We start from the raw sequence: 24,323 nt of genomic DNA, 5'->3' as shown, positions 1-24,323 counted from the left end.
GTTTAGACGTAAAACTGCTTTTAGACGCAAACTGCACTGCGCTTAGACGCAATCTGATCTTAGACGCAAACTGCGCTTAGACGCAATCTGCATTTAGACGCAAACTGCATTTAGACACAAACTACGTAAACTGCGCTTAGACGCAAACTGTGTTTAGACATAAACTGCACTTAATCATAAGTATTCTTAGAATCGGCTTTTGCTTCAAAATAGTTTTTATCAAACGAACGCAGCTTTCGTTTTTAATCGCTGAAAGATTTCCGCTGCACTAATTCACCCCCCCCCCTCTTAGTGCTCTTGATCCTAACAATTGGTATCAGAGCGGGGTATTTCTCATTTCGGATTTACACCCGAGAGAAATGGCTTTTCAAGAAGGTTTTTCGGTCTTTCGTCCACCGTTCTTTAACGGATTGGACTACACTTATTGGAAAACTCGAATGAGAGTTTTCTTGATTTCTCTAAATCTGGATTTATGGAATATCGTTGAAAACGGTTTTCAACTTCCCTCTAAACCGATGAACGAATGGTCGGATTTAGAGAAGAAGTATTTTTCTTTAAACGCAAAGGCTATGAATGCCTTATTTTGCGCTTTGGACAAAAATGAGTTCAATCGGGTTTCTTAGTGTGAAACGGCTTTCGATATTTGGCGCACTCTTGAAATCACGCACGAGGGAACTAGTAGAGTCAAAGACTCGAAAGTTAATATTTTACTGCATGATTTCGAGCTTTTTCATATGAAACCAAGCGAAACTGTTGTTGACATGTACACCCGTTTTACGGATGTCGTCAATGGTTTAAAATCACTTGGTAAAAGCTTTTCGGATTTTGAACTCGTTAACAAAGTTTTGCGCTCACTTTCTAAAACTTGGGATTCAAAAGTAACTACTATTCAAGAATCGAAAAACTTGAACCAATTTCCACTTGAAGAACTAATTGGTTCATTGATCACATATGAAATGACGTGCAATGCACGTGAAGAACTTGAGAACCACCTTCCAAAGAACAGGAAGGATTTGGGACATAGAACATTTGAAGACCACTCGAGCATAAGCTCAAGTGATGGTGAACTTAAACTACAAATGAAAGAAAAATTAAAAAGTAAAAAGAACAGAACTACTTGCTTTGAACGCAAGAAGAAGAACAAAAATTGGGATGAATCGAGCTCCTCCGAAGACGAGGAGAAAATCAACAAAGGCGAGGTGGCAAACTACGCCTTTATGCCTTTCGACGCTAAGGTAATCAAAATGCCTTTAATTTACTTTGAAATTACATAATGCTTTTCATAATGCATTTTTCTTTTTTAATTTTCTTGAAAATTGCATGTTTAATAATTTTATAATGAAAATACAAAAAATTAGGAATCATGCTTATCATTCTAGTAATTTTGAAAATAATCTTGAAAATTGCATGTTTATGATAAACAAAATAATTTTGATTAAAAAAAAAAAACCTTATGAAATCATGCTATATGTGGTTGAGAAGTAATAATGTGTATCATGTTGATTTCCATTGTTATTTCTCGATTTTGAGTATATGAAATTATGTTTAATTTGAAGTTATGATTAATGAGTATATATTTTTGAAATATGATGATTCTTGATATTTATGGATTATCGATTTTCATGATAATAACAATGGCTTTAAAAAAATTGATGCATGTTTTCATAAATGAAAAGGCATGCTAACATGAAATCGATCACTTAAAATGAAACACTTAAAAAGGGATATCAATGAAATCATGAATCTATTTATGTTATAAATTTTGTGAGCCATAAAAATGATTTTGATGATTTAAATTTGAAATGAGTTTTATCAAAATCATGATCTTGATTTTTCTCTTGAATGATTGTGACTTGTATTCCTTGTATTCATGATATGATTTTTATGCAATTCTTTGTATTCATGAAATATTTATCTCATCACCCAATTATTTCTTTTTCAATATTCCTCAAGTGATGATATGAATGCATGAGATATTCATGAATTTATTTTGATGTATGCAAATGAGAAGCTTCGATCATGCATGGTAGAATGCAATGTGACAAATTAATACCATGATGATTTAAAATATTTATGATTTGGAATGATGCATATGCTTTTTTTTTATGATGTGTATCATAAATGCTTTAAATGATAAATGTTTGGAATCATGATTAAAATGAAGTGATAAATACTTAAAAAATATTGATTTAATGTTCGAATACTTCATTATCATACATTAAAATAGTGATAAATATTTTGAAAATAAATGATTGTATCATGTTAGATGATTTTATATATTGTGCATGATAAGCTATAAGTGGTGATTGAAACAATGATTGAAATAATATGAATAATGATTTGGAATCATGCATATAATAATGAGTTTATATATTTTGAAAATGTGCATGTTTTAATTTGAAAATATAATGATGCACAAATGAGATTGATACTAACCTTTGTCATGATTTAAAAATTGATGTAAAGGGTTTTTCCCTTCTTTTTGACAATGACAAAAGGGGAGATAGCTAGCTTGCACAATTCAAGAAGAAAGCAAAAATTGCACTTCTCAAAAGAGAAGAAATTGCTATCTTGAACATCACCAAGAAGTGCTATCTTGCAAATCTCAAGACACACAAATGCAATCATGCAAAATTTGTAATTTTGCACATCATTAAAATTTATGATGCTTTGGTGATTATGCATGTTCTAAAATGTTATAAAATTCACTAACTTGCATGATGTAGAACTTAGCTATATTGAACATCACCAAGGAATGCTATCTTGCCTATCTCAAGAAGCAAAAAGTTAACTTGCACATCTAGCAAAACTTATATTTCAAGAAGCCAGAGTTGCCTTCTTGAACATCTCAAAATTGCTAGCTTGCGGGCCTTAAAATGTAGAAATTTTTTGCTAGCTTAAATATGGTAAACTTGCTATCATACTACCATGATGATGAGCATACCTTATCTTCATGATTATATTTGAAAAACTATGGCAAAAATCTGTCCGAATGATTAAACCTGTTAAAATTATTTTTTGGACTTTTTTTTATTAAATGATCAAATCACTTGATTGCCATAATGATTTTACACAATTACTTGCCATGATTACATGTTGGAAATTATGTGCTTGAATACAAAAATTTCCATGATAATAAGCATGTTTTACCTTCATGATTGTAATTGAATATCTCTAGTAAAACCCTGTCTGAATGTATGAAAGTGTCAAATTTCATTTTCGGATTTTCTTGATCCTAACAATTGGATTTTGTTGATACATTATCCTCTTTTGAATTTAACAAGCATATGTCATATCAAGTTTAATTCACATCATTGATTTTTGACATATGGAATCATCTAGCAAATGCACTTATCATGTGAAAAATATTTTTCGAGAAACATATTTGATGATTCCCTCTTATAAAAGGAAGATATTTTTACATAAAAGGATTTGACTCACTTACATATCTTAATCCTTGCAAAAATGAAGTGTGCTTTAATATCTTATCAATTTGAACTTCATATATGGCTTTCCTCCTTCATGTAAAAAGATAACAAATAAAAAGGAAGAAGCAATAAAAGCTATCTCCATGTCATGTTTTCCTCGAGATGTTTGCATAATTGGTATCCTATCACTCACTGTTGGAAAATGACATGAACCAACTTATGGCATCGCACTTATATTTAAAATTTACTTATATCGGTCTCCTTGTTGTTGATGACAAAGGGGGAGAAATATATAAATTGATGCTATGAGTGCCATATTTGAAGAATATGAATAGATGTTATGAATGCCATATTATGATGAGATATCAAAAGCAGCATTCATATGAATAGGTGCTATGAATGTCATATCATGTTAAGATATCACGAACTTGAATCGTAATTTTACATATTGATATCATCTTACCATTTAATAATAGCAAACTTGCATGATGGTAACAATAGATATTATGTTTTTCATGCAATAAGATAAACTTACATCACAAACACTTGATTGTGGTACTTCTCCTTTTTGTTGATGACAAAGGGGGAGAAGTATGTTGATGACATGACAAGTTATGCATAAGTTTATGATGACATGTTGCTTGGATTTTTGAATCCAAGAGTTTCTATCAATATGGCATATTGATAGGGGGAGTTTGTTTAAACTCTGGGAGTTAAGGTTAACTCCATTTATGATGACATGTTGCTTAGATTTTTGAATCTAAGAGTTTCTATCAATATGGCATATTGATAGGGGGAGTTTGTTTAAACTCCGGGAGTTAAGATTAGCTCCGTCATCAAGTAGTTGTCATCATCAAAAAGGGGGAGATTGTTGAATCTCGTATTTTGATGATGAAACTACTTGATATATGTTTATGATTTAATCTGCGTTTTGAGTGACGCAGGGTGCTTCGATCAAGATGAGACAATTAAAGCAGGAACATCATGTTGTGCCGGAGGAACATGTCAGAAGATTGGACGTCGGGCCGGTGGATCGGTCGACGTATCGACAGAAGGCTTCGAGTCGTGGACTCGGGCATCGGGCCAAGAAGAGCGGGTATTGTGCCAAAGATATCGGAGTTACGGAGTCAACTGGCCGATTGGGCAATAGGCTGCAGGAAAGGACGATGCGCCGAAGAATCGGACGAAGCGTCGAGGGACCAATGACATGCCGGACAACTTGGTTAATTGCTTAGGATTAATTGTCTCGATCAAAGTTTTTATTTTTATGTGTGCAGGATTAACTACGATGGAAGAAAGACAAGCAGCAGAAGTTGCGCCGGAGTCAAGTTCATGATCATGTTGGGAGTTCGAGAGTTCGACGGAAGTTCGGACGGTCGTCGGAGGTTCTGCGAGAACAGATCCGAGAAGTCCAGAAGCTTGCCAAGCGAAGCTCATCGGAACTCGCCAAGTGGATCGTCGCAAAGTCCAGGAGTTTGCCGGAAGTCCGCAGGAGCATCACCGAGGGTTCATCGGATGATCGACGGAAGTTCGCCGGAAACTCGCCGGAAGAAGCGATTGACGCACCGAAGCAAAGCTGCAGAAATTGTCTTAGATCTAATCATAGTTAGCACGTTGATTAAGTTGGAAAATGGGAGGTGATCCCATTGGCTTAATCTTGGGGCAATTGGGCCCCTGAAAGACTGAAATTGGGCCGAATGGAGCTAACCATTCGGACCCTATTTGCACCAGGAGGTGCAACCGCCTAGGCCAGGAGGTGGCACCGCCTGGGCTAAGTCTCCCAGCAAGACTGGGCGGTGCAACCGCCCCAGCCAGGAGGTGGCACCGCCTGAGCTCAGTCTTCGAGCAAGACTGGGCGGTGCAACCTCCCTGACAGAGAGGTGGCACCGCCTGAGCTCGGTCTTCGAGCTCTGGCAGAGAGGTGCAACCGCCTCAGTCAAGAGGTGGCACCGCCTGGGGCTCAGTCTCCGAGCCAGACTCAGGTGGTGCAACCGCCCCTGACAGAGAGGTGCAACCGCCTGGGCTCAGTCTTCGAGCTCTGCCAGGCGGTGCAACCTCTCCAGTCAAGAGGTGCAACCGCCTGATCCCGGAATTCCGGGATTTGATCGTTTTGAGCTCCAAATTTGAATTGGGTTGGGGCCTATAAATACCCCACCCATTCAGCACTGAAAAGATATAGACCTACACCGAATTCTTGATCTTTTCTGTGATTCTAAGAGCTCAAATTTGTGAAAAGTCCTAAAGTTCTCCTCTTCCTGTTCTTCAAGTCTTGAGTTGTAAAGAGAGGAGAGAAAGGTCCTGTAAGGGTTGTCTCCTGAGCCCATCAAAAGGAGTGAATCTGTAAAAGGGCAGTTGGCCTTCGCCTATTGAAGGAAGGCCTCTAGTTGACGTCGGTGACCTCGTCGGTGGAGGAAGCCAAAAGTGGAGTAGGTCAAGACTGACCGAACCACTCTAAATCTCTGGTTTGTGTTTATTTTGAGCACTTTATCATTACTGCAAACCTCCTACATAGTTACTGCTCTCTGCGCCTTTACGAACAAGTTTCTAAGTGCTGATCTTTCCGAATCTGCATTCAGACGTAAATCGGTGTTTTCATACATTACAGTTTACGTTTATGTTTTGATTCTGCAAAACTGTCTTCTGCGCTTTTACGAACGAAGTTTCTAAGTTCAGATCCCTTTAAAACTGTGTTTTAGACGTAAACTACTTTTAAACGTAAAACTACATTTAGACGTAAAACTGCGTTTAGACGCAAACTGCGTTTAGACGTAAAACTACGTTTAGACGTAAAACTACGTTTAGACGTAAAACTGTGTTTAGACGTAAAACTGCTTTTAGACGCAAACTGCACTGCGCTTAGACGCAATCTGATCTTAGACGCAAACTGCGCTTAGACGCAAACTGCGCTGAGACGCGATCTGCATTTAGAAGCAAACTGCATTTAGACGCAAACTGCGTAAACTGCGCTTAGACGCAAACTGTGTTTAGACATAAACTGCACTTAATCATAAGTATTCTTAGAATCGACTTTTGCATCAAAATAGTTTTTATCAAACGAACGCAGCTTTCGTTTTTAATCGCTGAAAGATTTCCGCTGCACTAATTCACACTGATGCTATGATTATGCTATGCCTGCATCATCAAGAGATATATGAACAGATGCCATATATATAAACACTGATGCTATGATTATGCCATGCCTGCATCATCAAGAGATATATGAACATATGCCATATATAGAAATGCAACACTTGCTAAAATATTTGAAATGTGTACATCTGTACATCATGTAATGATATCAAAATCTTACTTCACAGCTTTACATGTTGATATCTTACAATATGATGAATTACTTCAATTACCATCATTCAAAATTGTTATGTAAGAATGAATGTCAAGCATTGACATCATCTTCAGAGATGTCACTTGAATTCTTAGGTCTTGAATTCAAGAATGACTTATCTCAAGTATGGCATGTAAACAGGGGGAGTTAAGGTTACCTCCATTATCAATTGATTGTCATCATAAAAAAGGGGGAGATTGTTGAATCTCAGATTTTGATAATGAAGTCAATTGTCATTTGTTGTCTAACCTATATGTTGAGATAAGTGTGTAGGATTAACTACGATAAAAGTAAGACATGCAGCAGGAGTTGCGCCGGAGTCATGACAATGATCACGTTGGGAGTTCGAGAGCTCGACGGAAGTTCGGACAGTCGTCGGAGGTTCTGCGGGAACAAATCCGAGAAGTCCATAAGCTTGCCAAAGAAGCTCGTCGGAACTCGCCAAGTGTATCGTCGCAAGTCCAGGAGTTTTCCGGAAGTCCGCAGGAGAATAACCGAGGGTTTATCGGATGATCGACGGAAGTTCGTCGGAAACTCGCCGGAAGAAGCGATTGACGCACCGGAGCAAGCTACAGAAATTGTCTTAGAATTTATCATAGTTAGCACAATGATTAAGTTAAAAATGGGAGGTGATCCCATTAGCTTAATCTTGGGGCAATTGGGCCCCTAAAAAACCCAATTTGGGCCGAATGGATCTACCCATTCGGACCCTGATTGTTGTGGGAGGTGCAACCGCCCAAGCCAGGAGGTAGCACCGCTTGGGCTAAGTCTCCCAGGGAGACTGGGCGGTGCAACCGCCCCAGCCAGGAGGTGCAACCGCCTGGGCTCAGTCTCCAAGCGAGACTAGGCGGTGCAACCTCTCCTGATAGGAGGTAGCACCGCCTGAGCTCGGTCTTCGAGCTCTGGCAGGCGGTGCAACCACCCCAGTCAAGAGGTGCAACCGCCTGAGCTCAGTCTTCGAGCTCTGGCAGAGAGGTGCAACCGCCCCTGATAGACGTGGCACCGCCTAGAGGCTTAGTCTTCGAGCTCTGCCAGGCGGTGCAACCGCTCCAGTCAGGAGGTGCAACCGCCTGATCCCGAAATTCCAGGTATTGACAGTTTTGAGCTCCAAATTTGAACTGGGTTGGGGCCTATAAATACCCCACCCATTCAGCACTGAAAGTAGCAACCCAACACTCGAAATCTTGACATCTTTCTGTGATTCTTAGAGCTCAAAATTGTTGTAAAGGCTAAAAGTTCTCCTCCCTCTGTTCTTCAAAGTTTTGAGTTGTAAAGAGAGGAGAGAAAATTTCTGTAAGGGTTGTCTCCTAAGCCCGTCAAAAGGAGTGAAACCGTAAAAGGGTGGTTGGCCTTCGCCTATTGAAGGAAGGCCTCTAGTTGACGTCGGTGACCTCGTCAGTGGAGGAAGCCAAAAGTGGAGTAGGTCAAGATTGACCGAACCACTCTAAATCTCGGTTTGCATTTACTTTGAGCATTTTATCTTTACTGCAAACCTCCTAAATAGCTACTGCCTTTTGCGCTTTTACGAACGAGTTTCTAAGTTCAGAACTTTCCGAATCTGTGTTTAGACGTAAATCGATTTTTCGTACGATCATTACATTTTAGTTTATGTTTTGATTTCAATCATAACTGCAAACTGCCTTCTGCGCATTTATAAAACATATCTCAAAGTTCAGTATCTTCAAAATTGACATTTAGACGTAAACCGGTTTTATCGTACGAACGTTGCATTTCAGTTTGCGCTTACATTCTGATTTTTATCATAAACTGCAAACTGCCTTTGTAGATTTACTTTAATGTCATCTCGCTTAATCTTAAGTTAAAGTAATCTTAGAATCGGCTTTTATATCGAAATCGTTTTTATCAAACGAACGCAGCTTTCAGTTTTAATCGCTGAAATATTTTCGCTGCACTAATTCACCCCCCCCCTCTTAGTGCTCTTGATCCTAACAGGACCAACCGAGAAGCCCAGGAGCTTGCCAAAGAAGCTCGTCGGAACTTACCAAGAAGATCATCGTAAAGTCCAGGAGCTTCTTGGGAGTTCGCTGGAGCATTACCGAGAGTTCGTCGGATGTTCACCGGAAGTACGCTGGAAGCTCGCCGGAAGAGCAATTGACACACCGGAACAATAAGAGCTGTGATCATGTCTTAATTATCATAGTTAGAGTGTAAATTAAGTTAGGATTGGGAGGTAATCCCACTAACTTAATTAGGGGCCACTAGGCCCTTAATAGGATTGATTTTCGTTGGATTGAACAACCAAATTAGCCCCTGAAAATATGGCCAGTGGTGGCACCGCCCAGAAGACCCAGTCTCCTAGGTGGTCTGGGCAGTGGTATCGCCCAGACTAGGCGATGGTACCGCCGGTAGTTATTGCTGCCAGCAATGGTACCACCCTTGTCAGGCGGTGGTACCGCCCAGACTGAGTGGTAGTACTGCCTAGTGTTAGATGTCAAGCAGTGGTACCGCCCAGTAATGGTGATAGTACCGCTAGGACCCCGAAAATCCCAAATTAAGTACTTTTTGGCTCTATTTTTTAAGCCAATGGGGCCTATAAAAATCTCACCCTTTTCTGCATAAAAGGGCACGAAACTATTGGCATAATCTTGAGTTCTTGAGTCTTAAAGTGTTGTAAAAGTTAGAGTTCTCCTTCATCTCTTAGCCTTATAACCATCTAAGAAAAAGGAGTGAGACTTGTAAGGGTTCATCTCCTAAACCCAGGAAAAAGAGAAAGTACTGTAAAGAGGTGTTTGGTCTTCACCTATTGAAGGAAGGCCTTTAGTGGACGTCAATGACCTCGTCGGAGGAGGAATCCGAAAGTGGATGTAGGTCACATTGACCGAACCACTCTAAAACTCGATTTGCATTTACTTTGAGCAATTTACTTTTATAGCAAACTGTCTCTTCTCCTTACTATGCTTTTACTACGCCTACATACGCTTTCAAGTAAACATTATCTCTTCTCCTTACGAAAGCTTTCAAGTTCAAATTCTCTTCGAAATGGATTAAATCGAAACCATTTTCATCGGAATCAGTTTTAATTGTAATAAGTCTTTTGAAATCGTGAAAGTTTTCCACTGTACTAATTCACCCCCCTCTTAGTACCGCTCTTGATCTTAACACTTCTCCCATTATCTCATTATCAAACAATCATTGTAGAGATTAAGACTCGACATTAAAATTTATCATTGTTAATTTAATTTTAACAACAGTTTTATTATTTTACAATATGATGGTAATAATAGATAGTTGTAATTTCATCCTATTAGAAACTCAACCATCTTCTCACCATTACCTTATTATCGAACGATCATTGTCGAATGATCATTGTAGAGATTAAGACTCGACATTAAATTTTATCATTGTTAATTTAATTTTAACAACAGTTTTATTATTTTACAATATGATGGTAATAATAGATAATTGTAATTTCATCCTATTAGGAACTCAACCATCTTCTCACCGTTACCTTATTATCAAACTATCATCATAGAGATTAAGACTCGACACTAGATAAGATCATCTTCTATCTTTTGTTGTCATCTATCGTATTCAGAAAAAGATCTTTTTACATATCCTTCCTTAGTACGAAAATAACATTTACTATTAACCTTCACATATAATTCCTACGAAAATTAGTCACCAATATGAATTTAAGACCTTATTGACAGAAGCATAATGTATCGGATATATATTTTTATAATATATTTTAAAAATTATTATTTATGACAAATCTTTAGCATGCACTAATTCTAGTTAGAATATTATTTTGAAAAACAAAAAACGAAAGTGACAAGAGGTTTGGGCTCCCAAAAAAAATAAAAGATTGGTAACAATTTTATTTAAGGCAACAGATGTAAGACTTTCTTATAATCAAAAAGTAGAAATAAAAGCTTTAACTCATAAAGAAAATTGACTTATCCACGAAAAAATGGCATTATTTCTACTAATCCATATAAACTAATCTAACGACCTCCGTATCGGCCTAATTAATTAAAGTTAGAATCAGACAACCCCACCCAAACACTAAAATCATTAACAGAGGTTTAAGTAAAGGGCATATATGTAAATTTATTGGTTGGTAGGTGCGCCAATGGAGTTGAAGGGATAAATAAATAAATACGATCATCACTAACCTTGTAGGGACATTTATGCAAATTCGTCCCTGTTTATCTAATAGGTCCGCATCAGACAGCAGTCAAACAACACCACAAGAACAAACTAATAATATTTATTATTATTATTATTATTATAAGACGAAGATTGCGTTGTTAAAAATGAAGTATAAATTAATTCTTGGACAAATTCTTTTATTACATTTTTAAAGAATAAAATGTTACATGTGCAGATGCAGCTCATTAATTTAAATGATACCACCACCGTACATCGTTGGCTATATCTTAATTCTAATCAGCCACTGTCGACGTCTTTAATTTAGTTTGTTCGTATAACATATGCGACGCATGTGCTCCTCCTGTCCCATCGACCCTTGTGCTGATTGGCGACGAGTGGCTGGACCCACCTCTACGTATTCTTTACTCAAACTTTTCACCGATGAGAGAACGACATCTGTCCTACGCGTGGCAGCAAGATCGTAGAGGTTTCTTTCCTATTGGCGCTTGCTTTTGGGTCCCAGAAGCATTTGACCAATGGGAAAGCATCGTTTGGGGTGGATGGCTCGGCCCGTGAACACGTAGTTTGGTGGTTCGGTGGAAGAAAAAGTTACTTCCTAGTCCTCCAACTCTTTGTTATTTCGATTGCACTCCTTATGGAGGGGGCGATGGGGGAGACAAAGTTGCAGTTAAGCCCCTCAACTCTTTATTTATTTGGCTTCGCTCCTGATGCAATGGACATGGGGGAGAGTTCGACTCTACTTTCCTTTGTCGCTTCCTCACGGCCGGACGCAGACCCGTGATTCCAACGCCCTCGAGTCCAAGGCCTGGGAAGAAGCCAAGAAACTTCTCTCTCTCTCCCCCTCTCTCATCCGAACGCTTTGCGGTCCAAGAAGCGATGAAGAACAAGATGGCTTCAGTAGAACTCGCTGTTTGATGGGAGGCAAGGAGACCTCTTCTTCTTCTGCCTCACCGCCTTCCTTAGTCTGGGATTGCCTCCTCTGACCGGTGTGTAAGACCCGCTTCTTGGTCAGCTTCATGGGGTTCTGGTTTTCCTTTCCTGTGGGTTCGTTCTTCTTTGTTGGGCTGGCTTTGGTTAGATTTAGGCCCGGTGGTTGTTTTCAATCAATCAGCCCTCTTTGGTCTAGGTCGGTGTTCTTAGGTGCGTCTTGCAGAAGCTACTGAGCTAATTGTTTGCAGAAAAGAGGGATTTTGCTGCTATTTATAATGCTCGATCGCAATCTTGGTGTCGATTCTGTCCAAAATAATAGTTTTTTCTTCTTCCACCACGCCGATTGGTTGTCGATTTAAGTGGATATAGTTTTATTTGGTTGCCCTGAAGACACGGTCAACTCGTATTTTGGTAGTTTGATGTTCTTGTTAAAGTCGTAGCATTAGTACATAATTAAGAACTGTGAAAGTGTTGCAAGATGAGCTACAAAGATTAGACTACTTTTGTTAAGGTTGAAAATTGTATAGGCGTTTATTTCTTCAGCACTGTATTTCAATATTATTTGTTTTTCAGTACGTTTACAATTGTAACTATAGATTGATTACTAAACAACATGGGGCAGTTTTAGTAGATTTTAAAACCTGAAGAATGAAAATCTAGGAAAATGATAAGAAAAATAGACACTGCAGAAAGATTGTTTTTATCATGACTGGTCAACTTTTGTTGGTTGTAAATCATGAAGACAGAAACTGTTAGGGTGAAGATATGATGAATTAATTAGCCCTAGTTTCTAGACCCCAAAAAAACTTTCTACGTTGTAAGCTTTCATTTCTCTCATCCTGCCGTTGCATTGCTATGGAATCGGTGTGCCCTTCTTCCTTATTCAATCGTGGTCACATCGTAAAGTGACATATACTTTGTGGGTCAAAGAACACAAATGCTTTCATACAATTGGGGTACTAAACAAGACCAGAGGTATCGAATCTGAAGATTACTCTACTTGTCATAATTTTTCTCGTTTCTACAAATGGCTCTGTTTCTTCTGTAGTTCTTTGTTAACGCGGAACTAAGTGTTGGTGGCTTTCCCTTAAGCAAATGATCAATAGAAGACTGGAACAAGAGCTTCTGATGGTAGTAAACTACCTTATGAATATGGAAAATTGGTACTATACTTACAGATCTAGATATTTATTTCAATTGATGCTCATTCTTCTATTGCAGTCAAAGGGAAACTATGAATCAGCATGATGAAAAAATTTTGAGGTCAGACTTTATATAATCATATCCATCATTCTAGTAGTAACAGACACTTGAATAATGTATTTGTTTTTTGTACAAGTAATTAGTGCTTCATTTTTACCCCTTCTAAACACATTTGATTATAGTCTATGAGTTTACTCCTCACAGTGTTCTGATTATCCTAATCAACACATGCACAATATTGGCATATTTAGCTGTGTACTCAATTGCATTCACTAGAAGTACTTGTTAGTGTTAATCCAATGTTCGACTATGAGGTTTACATAAAGACACCACAGTGAAACTTATGGTTCTAAAACGGTAAATGATAATAGAAGCCAATCCAAGTGCAAGCAAGTAAGCAACAAGGACCAGATAGATTTCTTTTTATGATTATGCAATTTTTTTTATAAGTATGTTACAAGGGTAAATTTGTCTATTTCAATTGAGAGAAAACTTTGCTTCTTTGGTGTCCAAGTTATTATATGGTTTCTACATTCAAAATGTATGAACTTATGAGGGAAAAAAAATATCAATAAATTTTTCATCATTTTTTTTTTTTGGGTGAATACCATTTGGATAACTGCAATAACTCCAATATTGACAGGTTCTAGGATTGGAGCTCAGAGCAATCACAAAGTTCATAGAGGACATCTTCACGAAAACAATAATTGGTCCACTAATGAGAAGCATGCAGAGAATATATCATTATATGTTTGAACTTCTAAGCAATATCTTTCAGTATAAGTCCATAAAGGATTCATCTGCAGAAGATTTGAAGTCTAGGAAGAAAGTACTGGATCCTCAAGGGCCATTTCTCCAGAAGTGGAATAAAATATTTGTTTTATCCTGTGTCGTGGCAATATCTGTAGATCCTCTCTTCTTCTACATTCCATTTGTTAATGATAAGGATACCTGCGTTGATTTGGATGAAAATTTGGTGATCACAGCAAGTGTCTTGCGATCCTTCACCGACATTTTTTACGTACTTCATATAATATTCCAATTTCGAACTGGTTTTATTGCTCCACCATCTCGTGTATTTGGAAGGGGTGTCTTGGTCGAAGACTTTTCAGCAATAGCCCTTAGATATTTGAAGTCATACTTCCTTATTGACATTCTTGCCGTTATTCCTCTCCCTCAGGTAGCAAGACTTTATGATGTATCTACATGTGCAATATGTTTATTTTGACTGTCTCTTTGTTGATCATTGAGAAATTTTGTTAGGTCTAAATTTGCAAAAAACATCAAATTCTCCTATATTGCCCCAAAAGGCATAATTGCAGACAGAAAACATTGGTTTGCTGTTCCTCTTTTTTAGTTTAGTTTTTAGCTTTAAATATTTGGCATTCATTTTCAGTTATACATAGCCACTTATATGAAGCCTTTATGCCAAAAACAAAGGGCCTATGGACTTTTGTCATCTACTATGACATCTTTTTTAATTGTGTGTAGGGTATTTGGACACGAATCTCCAACATATGTTTGACTAAATATTGAATAACAATGGCTTATTGAAATTATTATGAGATCTATTTCTTGACTAAGTTTAGAAAATCATAATGTACTTCATGGCAAGTTTCGTCATATCGCCCAGTATGGGCAGTATGTATCGGTTCGACAAGGGACCGGTATGGGTGGTACATACCGATCTATCGGTACACCCCATCTGTATGGTTTGGTACATACCATGTCAATAGCCAGTCGGTGCACTGGTATGGTATGTATCAAACCATACCAATGTACCGACACACGATACGATCGGGCATACCGACAAACCGGTATGTACTGCCCATATCGGTCACTTATCGGACTGGTACATATCGTTCATACCAGGCGGTATGTCGTGGTACCACAAACCTTACTTCATGGCATATTGTTTTTTGTTTGCCCGAATGACTGAATTCAAGTCATGAGAACCTACAGTGTTGTCAATTTCCTTGGAAATTCTTGGCTTTATATAGACCACATAGAGCTTTTAATCCATTATGTCTTTGTTTTCAAGTTGGGTAGAAACTTTAGCTTCTACATTAATTCATATGACTTAAGAAAAGACTAGCTTGAGGACTATACATATGATTGTGATCACATATTTGAGAATTTTGGTTAAGTTTGGCTAAAGATGGATAGTTGAAGTTAAAAAAAACTTTGGGAGTTTTGTGTGATCGTTGTATGCCCGATAAATTCAAATTAAAAATTAATAAAATATTTGTAAAGCTTGGGAAAATTATTCTTGATGAGATTTATGTAGGTTGGAACAAAGAATGTATGCATTCAGTAACAATTAGGTATAGCTATAGTGGAAGATGAGATGAAGGAGAATTATTGATGATGGTGTGGACATGTCCAAAGGACACCAATAGATGCCTTGTTAGACATGGTGAGTTAAGATTAGTAGTGTGAGAAGAAGATTGATGACAGCTTGTCGGATATCTACGATTTTCACCTGAATCCAAACTTAACTAGCCATCTAGGTACCTTAAGTAGGTCAAGTATGCCAGTACTCGAAAAAAGATAACCCACTGTCATCATAAGAAACAACAACATACTTGAGCCTGAATTAAACCATCCAGGTATCCTTACCTGATTCGGGCATATATTTTTGTAATCAAACCTGTCAAAAACGTGATTAAAGATGTCAAAATATGGTTTAAGCAGGTTGGGTAGATGGGGTACCTGAATAAACTTGACCCACTGTCATCCCAAAAAGGAGAGGGAGAAACTTTTTACGGAACAATCTTTCATATATTTGACTGTTATTAGTTTCACTACTGATATTGCCCCAAATAGTCCAAGTGATGAGGAAAATATATATTTATCCAATCATAAATAGTTGAGACATTACAGCTTGTTGTTGGTTAACATCAGTAAATCTTAGTGCTTGGGCATGTGATTTAATGGGTCAAGGGCTCTCCTGAGCAATACATAGCTTGGCACATGCATTAACTGCCTGATTCCAATCCCCTACATGACCAGCTTCTTCTCTTATCACGACTGTGGTGCTATGGTTATTGACACAAGTTGAGATTTTCTTTGAAAATTTGTCTGGTTTCTCTCTCTGTTTTTCAGCTTCATCCTGTGGATAACACCAAGTGCCCTTTTGGCCCAGTTTTAGCAATTGTAACTCTGCTTGTTCTTGTTATTGGAGGAGTCATTTGTCCCATAGACATATTGTTACTAGGTTTATGATAGCATTTCTTTTATCACCATGGGGATTCTAGTCTAAAATTTATGTGGCTTCCATAGTTATGTCTTTGTTACAGTGGCCATGTAGTTCACTTCAACAATCCTTTTATAGATCACTTGTTTTCATTTATATGAGCATGTCACTTATTGTTTGCATGTGCAAAGGGGTTCTTCTGCTGTTGGTATCCCAGTATGGAATTAAATTGTTCTCTTTATGTTTTTGCCTATTCAGGTTGTTATATTGATCATAATACCAAAGCTAAAAGGGTCAGGTTCAGTGGACGCAAAGACGCTGTTGATGTACATTATCATTTTACAATATGTGCCTAGGCTTGTTAGAATAATACCATTGTATGTTGAAGTCACAAAATCTGCTGGTATAATTGCTGAAACTGCATGGGCTGGAGCTGCTTTGAACCTTTTTCTCTATATGCTTGCAAGTCATGTAAGCTCCAATTTCCTACAAGTTCATTTTCATTACTAGAATCAGAATATTCTATATTGGCTTTAAAAAACTTCTGTAAATACACCTTTCACTTTTTTAGCAGAATAAGTAATTGAATACTTTTCATATCACCTTTAATGATATTTTGCTGGATACTAATGTTTGCTTTACAATATTTCCTGTGATTCAACTTTTAAAACTTTAGTAGAGAAAGTAGTTTGTAGCTCGTTTTGTAAATGCAGTTGTCCACCTCTAGTTGTTGTATTTGTGTTCTTATGGATTTGTTCACCAACTTTAACATATTTTTTTATTTGTTCATTTAGACTGTTGATTGGTTTCACAATTTTAGTTTTCTTTTTAGTTTTTACAATTATTTTGATTGGTTGGTTTTCATATCTTGATGAGAGTAATTGAACCACTTGTTGCTTAGGTAGCAATCACTTGCTGCTTAGGTTAGTAGACAATCTCAGGATATAAATTATTGCGTAAAATATAATATATCATGATTTAAGATATTTTGATTAGTCCAACATCGAAAGTGGTGGTGTTTTTAGTATATAGTATTGTGTATTTATCATGAGTAATTGGGGCTTAAGTATTTGAAGTCACATGGTTAAATACCCATTTTCCTTGAATTCTCACAGCCATCATGTCTTGGGCCTTGATGAGAACAGTTGGGATCATTATGATACCCAAAATAGTCCTATGCTGGAAGTGGATGATGCTATGGGCTATAAGACCTGATGGGCTTACTTTTAAGGCTTATGTATGTTGGGATGATTGTGTTATCTGAATTAATCCCTCATTTAATGTGGATGATGGATTGGGTAGTATAAGGCTTGATAGTCTATTCCTCAATGCGTTGGGCTTATGTATTTTGGTTGTGGTATAAGGATCATTTTATCCGATTTCTATGCTAGTGGGCTCTATTGGATTGGGTCAAAGCAATATTTGTTTATAGAATTAGATATACAAACTTATAAGTAAACGAAGGATCGTCATTTCGGGTACTAGACCCATTTCGGAGATCTGTTGGACCGATATATACCGGTCAGTATCGGTCATGGTACGTCGGTATATACTGGTGTTTTGGAAAGGAAGAAAAAGAGGGAGAAAAGGAAGGGGCGATGGAGGAAGAAGGAATGAAGAAGAGAAAGCAGTGGAGGAGGAAGAAGAAGCAGTGGACGAGGAGAAAGAAGGAAGAAGAGGAAGAGGAGAAGAGGTGGGAGCATACCTGGGAAGAAGAAGGAATGTGGCAGCAATGGTGTTGGCAGTGGTGAAGCGATCGTGAAGCAGCGCAATGGCGAAGAATGTGAGAAGAGGGCTCTCGCATTTGCAAGTCCTAATTTCTATTTTAAGCTTTTTCTTATTTTAATGCTGAGTTAGACAGGCCCCACTGTTTTTTTTTTTACTCATTACTTTTTACTGAACTAGACTAAGCCGCCTGAAACAAGGGTGATCCATGTACTGACCCACGCCTGGACTGACACATACTGCCCATTTTGTACCATTCCAGGCGGTACAACAATCATTGAAGTGAACTATTAAAAAAATCATTAAAAACTAATAATTTTAGTGACATGTAGGAATAGTGGCTGAAGTTATGTGTTTTTCTAATCGATATGGTTTGCACATCCTTTAGCATCTATTGTATCAGTATCTCTCAACTATTACGAAGTGACAGGTCCAGTGACGTGTGGATCAAATGGTACAAAGATTGTGCATGCATAGACTTGGTGCTTGGGAATGAGGATATTGAAGTGTTTTGTTTAGCTTTTCATTTCCCCTCTAAGAATGATTTACAACTGGAGAATTCATTTCAATAATTTTTTTTTTTTTACTTCATGGAGTGTATAGAGACCAACGGGAGCCAGCTCATTGCTATCTTGAAAGGGATGAAAAGTGATCTTGGTGATGAAGGGAAACATGTCAAGAGAGCTTAAGCTCAACCCAGGACAACTCAAAACCAGTGAAGCCCTGACCCATACTAGTTCTTATAAGTTTATAAGTTTTTATGATGACATGGTTTATTAATTTTATGACAGCAAGGCTTTGTTGCTATTCGTATCTCTCTTCAAGCACTGTGTTACAAATCTAGCTATGTGCCAGTGTTCACTGCCAATTTAAAATTTAAGTCTCCACAAATCACCTATGTGGCTAGTCACCTCCAGCTCACCCATTTAGCCAATGCCGAGCACCCATGCTTAGCCATCGAAGGTGGTGGCTGATTGGATGGTGGCCCTCATTGCTACAACTATTAGGTGGTGTTTGTGGTTGAAGGGCGGTGGATCGTGGTGATTCAGTTGGAGGGTGGCACTAGTCAAGATGGCAACATTCACAGGTGCAAGCTTGGCAAAGTTGGGTAGCAGTTGGTGGCTTTACGTAGGAATTGATGAGTGCAACGTCGGAGGGGACACATTCAACAGCAATTGTATTTTCCTATTGCTGAACCATAGTGGTCTGAATCAATGAACCAAGCCTAGCCCTCTCCCGCAACTAGACCTAGCTTTATTTTAGAGCCAGTATCAAGAAAAGACACCAGATATGCTTTTGTCTGCAAACAAACATCTTTTCATTTAACAAAAATAGGAGGCCTAATGCACAATACCTCATTAATGTTGAGCTTGTAGGGGATCAATGTGCACAGTTTATAAGCAGTGAATTCATGACTTAAACTCTGATCACCAATCTGTAAAAAAGCAAACTTATAATGGTGCCAACACTCACCCTATTTGTTTGTTTATGCCATCTATGTTTTTCTAGTTCTTCTAGTGCTGATTGTGCTGATGGTAATGTGTAAACTATTTATTGAGAGAAAACATTGGTTGGTTTCATTTGTCTATTGTGCTGTTGGTTCTTGCAGAAGCTGCTATATTCTGAATATTTGACTAGTGGAAGCTCTTCATGGATAACTATGTAACACCTTTGATAAGATTATTAGAAAAATCTTTCCAGGTACTTGGGGCATGCTGGTACTTCCTTTCTATTGAACGAGAAGATTCTTGTTGGAGACGTGCCTGCCATAAACATAATTGTACAACTATGTTCTGGTACTGTGGAGTTAAAAAGGAAGAAAGCATGTATTTTATAGATGGTGAGTGTCCTATTCAAGAAGAAAATGCAACAATCTTTGACTTCGGCATGTACCTTCAGGCTCTTCAATCAGATATTGTTCTTCTAAGAAACTTTCCGGAAAAGTTCTTTTATTGCTTTTGGTGGGGCTTACAAAATCTGAGGTATGTATAAAGAAATGCTTTCTTTATAGTTGTAGCTCGATGTGTTTTCTATAATAGTGTTGCTGATAGTTTATTGTACTGGCATGGTAAAGCTTGAAATTTGGACCCCATTTAATTAAAAATTGAGATCTACCTATCGCATGTCAAATGTCTCTGCTTCTATGAAACCAATTACACTATTGTTCATATATTATTGTTATGTAAGTTCATAACTCTCGTATCAACTTACGGACTTTCTGTTAATTCCTGATCCTTAGGATTTAATCTTGTGGTCCTGTGAACTCTTTGAAATTTCATCAGTTTGCCTTCTTTGTTCTCAGAAAGTGTAATCTTCACTGCCATGTACCAAAGTTTGATTTTGAATTTGTCTCTTAAGCCTTCAAAATTCATTACAAGTTTCACAGTGTATTTTTAGTTTTTTCAAGTATGGTTTCCCCATTTCACTCTGAAGAGGTATCCCATTGATAAACTTGAAATATGTTTCCACATTCTATTCATAAGAGGGTATTTCATGGGTAAACTTAAATTATGTTTGGATGGCAAGAGTCATGCAATGAAAATAAAAAGAGAATTGCAGAAATTTAGTGGATAATTACAGCAAAATAAAAAAAAAAACAGAATGGAAATTCCCTGCAGTAAGCAGGGATGCTGATATTGATTGGAAGAGCCTTCTGCATGCACTCGGGGTTGATGGGCATGGTGTTTGACAGAACTGAATTATGGTGCCAACGAGATTACACAAAAGTGCTGACAACTTGCAGTACTTGCCTTAAATCTGGCACTGCTGTCTTCAAAATGGTGCTTGCAATAATCTTTCCTTTTGGAATCTCACACCCCAAAATTATTGCTTGAACCAAAGATTTTCCATATCATATATTTGGGTGATGCTAGAAAAGTGTTACTTGGCATGATGGCACAGGCTAACACTTGACCTGTGGAAGGTACGTGATGGCACAGGCTAGCACAGAAATGCATGGCATGTGCCGTGCAGTCCATGATATGGCAATCCATGGCATGAATGTTCCCTTTTTATTTCTGAGGCAGCAATTTTAGATTCCTTGACGTGTTCAAATTTTGTTCTATGGTTGATTTAGCCAGTTTCTTACCCGTCACATGGTTACAGTTGCCATCAAATTATCTATAAGGATAAATTTGCTGCTAATTGGTAAGAAACGTTGCTTCTTTATCAAAATATTTTCCTAGAGCCTTCTATGATTTCATTTGCTTTGTTGGGTGCTGTATATATTTGAACTTTTGTTGGTTGATCAATAATTACTGAGACATGAATGGCATTTTCAAGCTAAAATCCTTATACCAGCAAATTTATTCATACATATTGGATTGGTTTATACATGTAATCTTTTTACATTTGTCCTGGATTGGCATCCAGATATTCTGATAGTCAATAACTGCTGGTTTTTTTGCGTCCTATCTTGCAGTTCCCTGGGACAAAATTTGCAAACAAGCACTTACCTGGGGGAGATTTTATTTGCTGTTTTCATCTCCATTTCTGGGCTGGTTTTGTTTTCACTTCTTATCGGCAACATGCAGGTATTTTTTTTCTTAACATTCAAGTTGATCAGCTTTCACTTTTGAATGGTTGTGTTTATACTAGGTTTGACGTTTGATAAAATGTTGATGTACACAAGTACTTAAAGGTGGGAAGTGAACTGGTGACAATGATAGATATAAAAGATTATAGATTTGAGCATTTGAATTGATGATAATCAGTTGGGTATCTTCAAATTTGATGAAAGAAAGCTATAATAAAATTCATTTCTTGACTTGGTTGGGTTGCCTTGCACCTTGCCTGAGCTGGACCTAGATTATTGTTGGATTGGTACTTTTGATGGCTCCAGCCTGTCCCAGGTCCATGAAAATTTTGCCCAATTGCAAACAAATGATGGTGTAGGCTCACTTTGGGCTTGGGTTCGTGTTCCCAAGTAAGCTCGCCTTGGCTGGGATTCGTGTTCCTGAGTTGCAGCCAAGTGATGAACCTTGATTTTATTGAAATTTTACTAAAATGTCTAGATCTATGTAGATCTATTAAAGAAAAATATCAAGATATTTATCTCTCCGTACTAAAATAAGAACAAAGATTTAACTGGATACATCCTATCTTCCTATATTTTCTTTTTTGGTACATTCAACAAACCCTGTGTTGGCATCACAGACTTATCTGCAATCTACCACTGTGAGAATAGAAGAAATGAGAGTGAAAAGGCAAGATGCAGAGCAATGGATGTCCCACCGGATGCTTCCAGAGAATCTGAGGGAGCGAATACGCCGTCATGAACAATACCAATGGCAAGAAACAAGAGGGGTTGATGAAGAGCATCTGCTTCGAAATCTACCTAAGGACCTAAGAAGGGACATAAAACGTCATCTCTGTTTGGGACTGCTGAAGAGGGTAAGTTATTTACCCATCACCTTCTTTTTAAGATTTCCGTCTCCACAGTAATCACCAATATATACCATGATATATAATACTTGGAAGAGAATAAGTATTATGCTCTTCCAATTATAATGATTGTGGTGGTGATGGTATCATTCTCAACTCTATTTCTGTGAATGTATTATGTCAAGTCTAAAAGAACAAAACTATATTACTTTCCACTTCACATGAAGAGTAATTATTTGTTTGCCTGCTAATTCTTGAAACTTGTTGGGACTGCTTGAACTAGATGATTCAACCAGTCCAAAATCTATCAGTATTGAAAACATATAAAGAAAAAAAAAAGATGGAAGGCAATCTGTGGGACCTTAAAAGGAAATGGGAAGGTCATAAAAAAATAAGTTTCTTCTATTTGTGCATTGCATTATATGGCCTATAGGAGAACTTGCTACTTGATGTTAAACACCTGAAATGATAAAGACAATTCACTATTCAACAGATTAGATTGAATCCTCAGTGCAGTTTCACCCTTACATAGCATGCAGCCCCTTCTATGTTCTGCTGTTGGATGATGTATAAAAACCTGAACTTTTCCTTGTTGGTCCTATGGTAATTTTACTTTGTCATATTAGGACAAAAAAAAAAACGGTTATCTTCTGTTTTTAAAAGTTTTACATCGATGCTACTCTTTGCTTTCTCACACTGTCATGCAGGTTCCCATGTTTGAATTAATGGACGATCAACTTATGGATGCCATGTGTGACCGTCTGAAACCAATCCTTTACACTGAAAACAGCTGCATTATTCGTGAAGGGGACCCGGTGGATGAGATGCTCTTCATCATGAGAGGAAGACTGCTTAGTGTTACAACAAATGGTGGCAGAACAGGGTTTTTCAATTCGGATTACCTGAAGGAAGGCGACTTCTGCGGCGAAGAGCTTCTGACATGGGCTTTGGATCCCAACTCATCTTCGAGCCTCCCCATCTCCACAAGGACGGTGAAGGCATTGTCTGAGGTTGAGGCTTTTGCTCTAGCCGCCGATGACTTGAAATTTGTTGCCTCCCAGTTCAGGAAGCTGCACAGTAAGAAGCTGAGGCATACCTTCAGATTATATTCTCAGCAGTGGAGAACATGGGCTGCTTGCTTTATACAGGCAGCTTGGCGACGCTACTCAAGAAAGAAACTGGAGGAATCTCTACACGAGGAGGAGAACAGGCTGCAGGCAGCCCTTGTGAAGGATGGAACTACCACACCGAGCCTTGGTGCAACAATCTATGCATCAAGGTTTGCGGTGAACGCATTACGTGCCTTGAGGCGAAACGTAACTCGTAAGGCCAGGTTACAGGAGAGGATGCCTGTAATGTTGTTGCAGAAGCCACCAGAACCTGACTTTACTGTGGAAGAACAGTAGCACATACATATGGTAGTGGCTCATGCTTCCCTCTCGCTTGCTTGTGCAATGATTTGGATGTCAATCACTGGCTCACTCGCAAGGCACTTTCTGGTTTGTATGGATTTCTCTAAAATAAAACATCAAAGGCCGCCAAACTAGACATTCAGGTTGTTCTCTACGTGGATTGCAAGTGTTGTCTTAATCTACAGTATGTTTATGGTAGCGTACGAGTAGAGATGGGCAGCGTGATGTCCTGTGTGGCAGTGTACATAATCTATTCAGTAATATTGGACAGCGTTGTGTTTGAACTTTTTGACTTTTAACTTGTAAGACCTTGTATCTTTGGTTCCGGATTGCGCAGTGTGTACATGATCTATTCAGTAATATTCTAAGACCTTGATCTTGGAATTATAAAGTGTGTGATGGATCGACGTATAATAATTATAAAGGAACTTTAGACTTAATTTCTTACTCTTTTGTTGCGGATTGCATAGTGTGTAATGAATGGATCGACTCGACGTATAATAATTATAAAGGAAATATTTTTAGATGGATAGATGTTTTGTGTATGACTATTAACCCACGCCTCTTTT

General features: G+C 38.0%; 1 protein-coding gene across 2 annotated transcripts; it reads left to right on the top strand.

Moving 5' to 3' along the window:
• The first annotated feature begins 11,646 nt into the window (after positions 1-11,646).
• Positions 11,647-24,145, top strand: LOC135584979 (cyclic nucleotide-gated ion channel 1-like). 2 transcript variants are annotated; one of them, XM_018827713.2, is made up of 9 exons: positions 11,647-11,891; positions 12,884-12,966; positions 13,057-13,098; positions 13,682-14,218; positions 16,493-16,705; positions 19,661-19,941; positions 21,381-21,492; positions 22,115-22,351; positions 23,050-24,145. In XM_018827713.2, exons 4-9 carry the CDS (start codon positions 13,757-13,759, stop codon positions 23,746-23,748), a joined length of 2,004 nt encoding a protein of 667 aa, XP_018683258.2. In that variant the 5' UTR covers positions 11,647-11,891; positions 12,884-12,966; positions 13,057-13,098; positions 13,682-13,756; the 3' UTR covers positions 23,749-24,145. The 2 variants fall into 2 exon arrangements, with proteins under 2 accessions (XP_018683258.2, XP_065044168.1); XM_065188096.1 differs by lacking the exons at positions 12,884-12,966; positions 13,057-13,098.
• Positions 24,146-24,323: the final 178 nt, after the last annotated feature.

Source organism: Musa acuminata, chromosome BXJ1-6 (assembly GCF_036884655.1).
Source record: "Musa acuminata AAA Group cultivar baxijiao chromosome BXJ1-6, Cavendish_Baxijiao_AAA, whole genome shotgun sequence".
Classification (NCBI taxonomy): Eukaryota; Viridiplantae; Streptophyta; class Magnoliopsida; order Zingiberales; family Musaceae; genus Musa; species Musa acuminata.
Note: the sequence above shows the minus strand (reverse complement) of the source record. Positions and strands in the feature narration are given on the sequence as shown.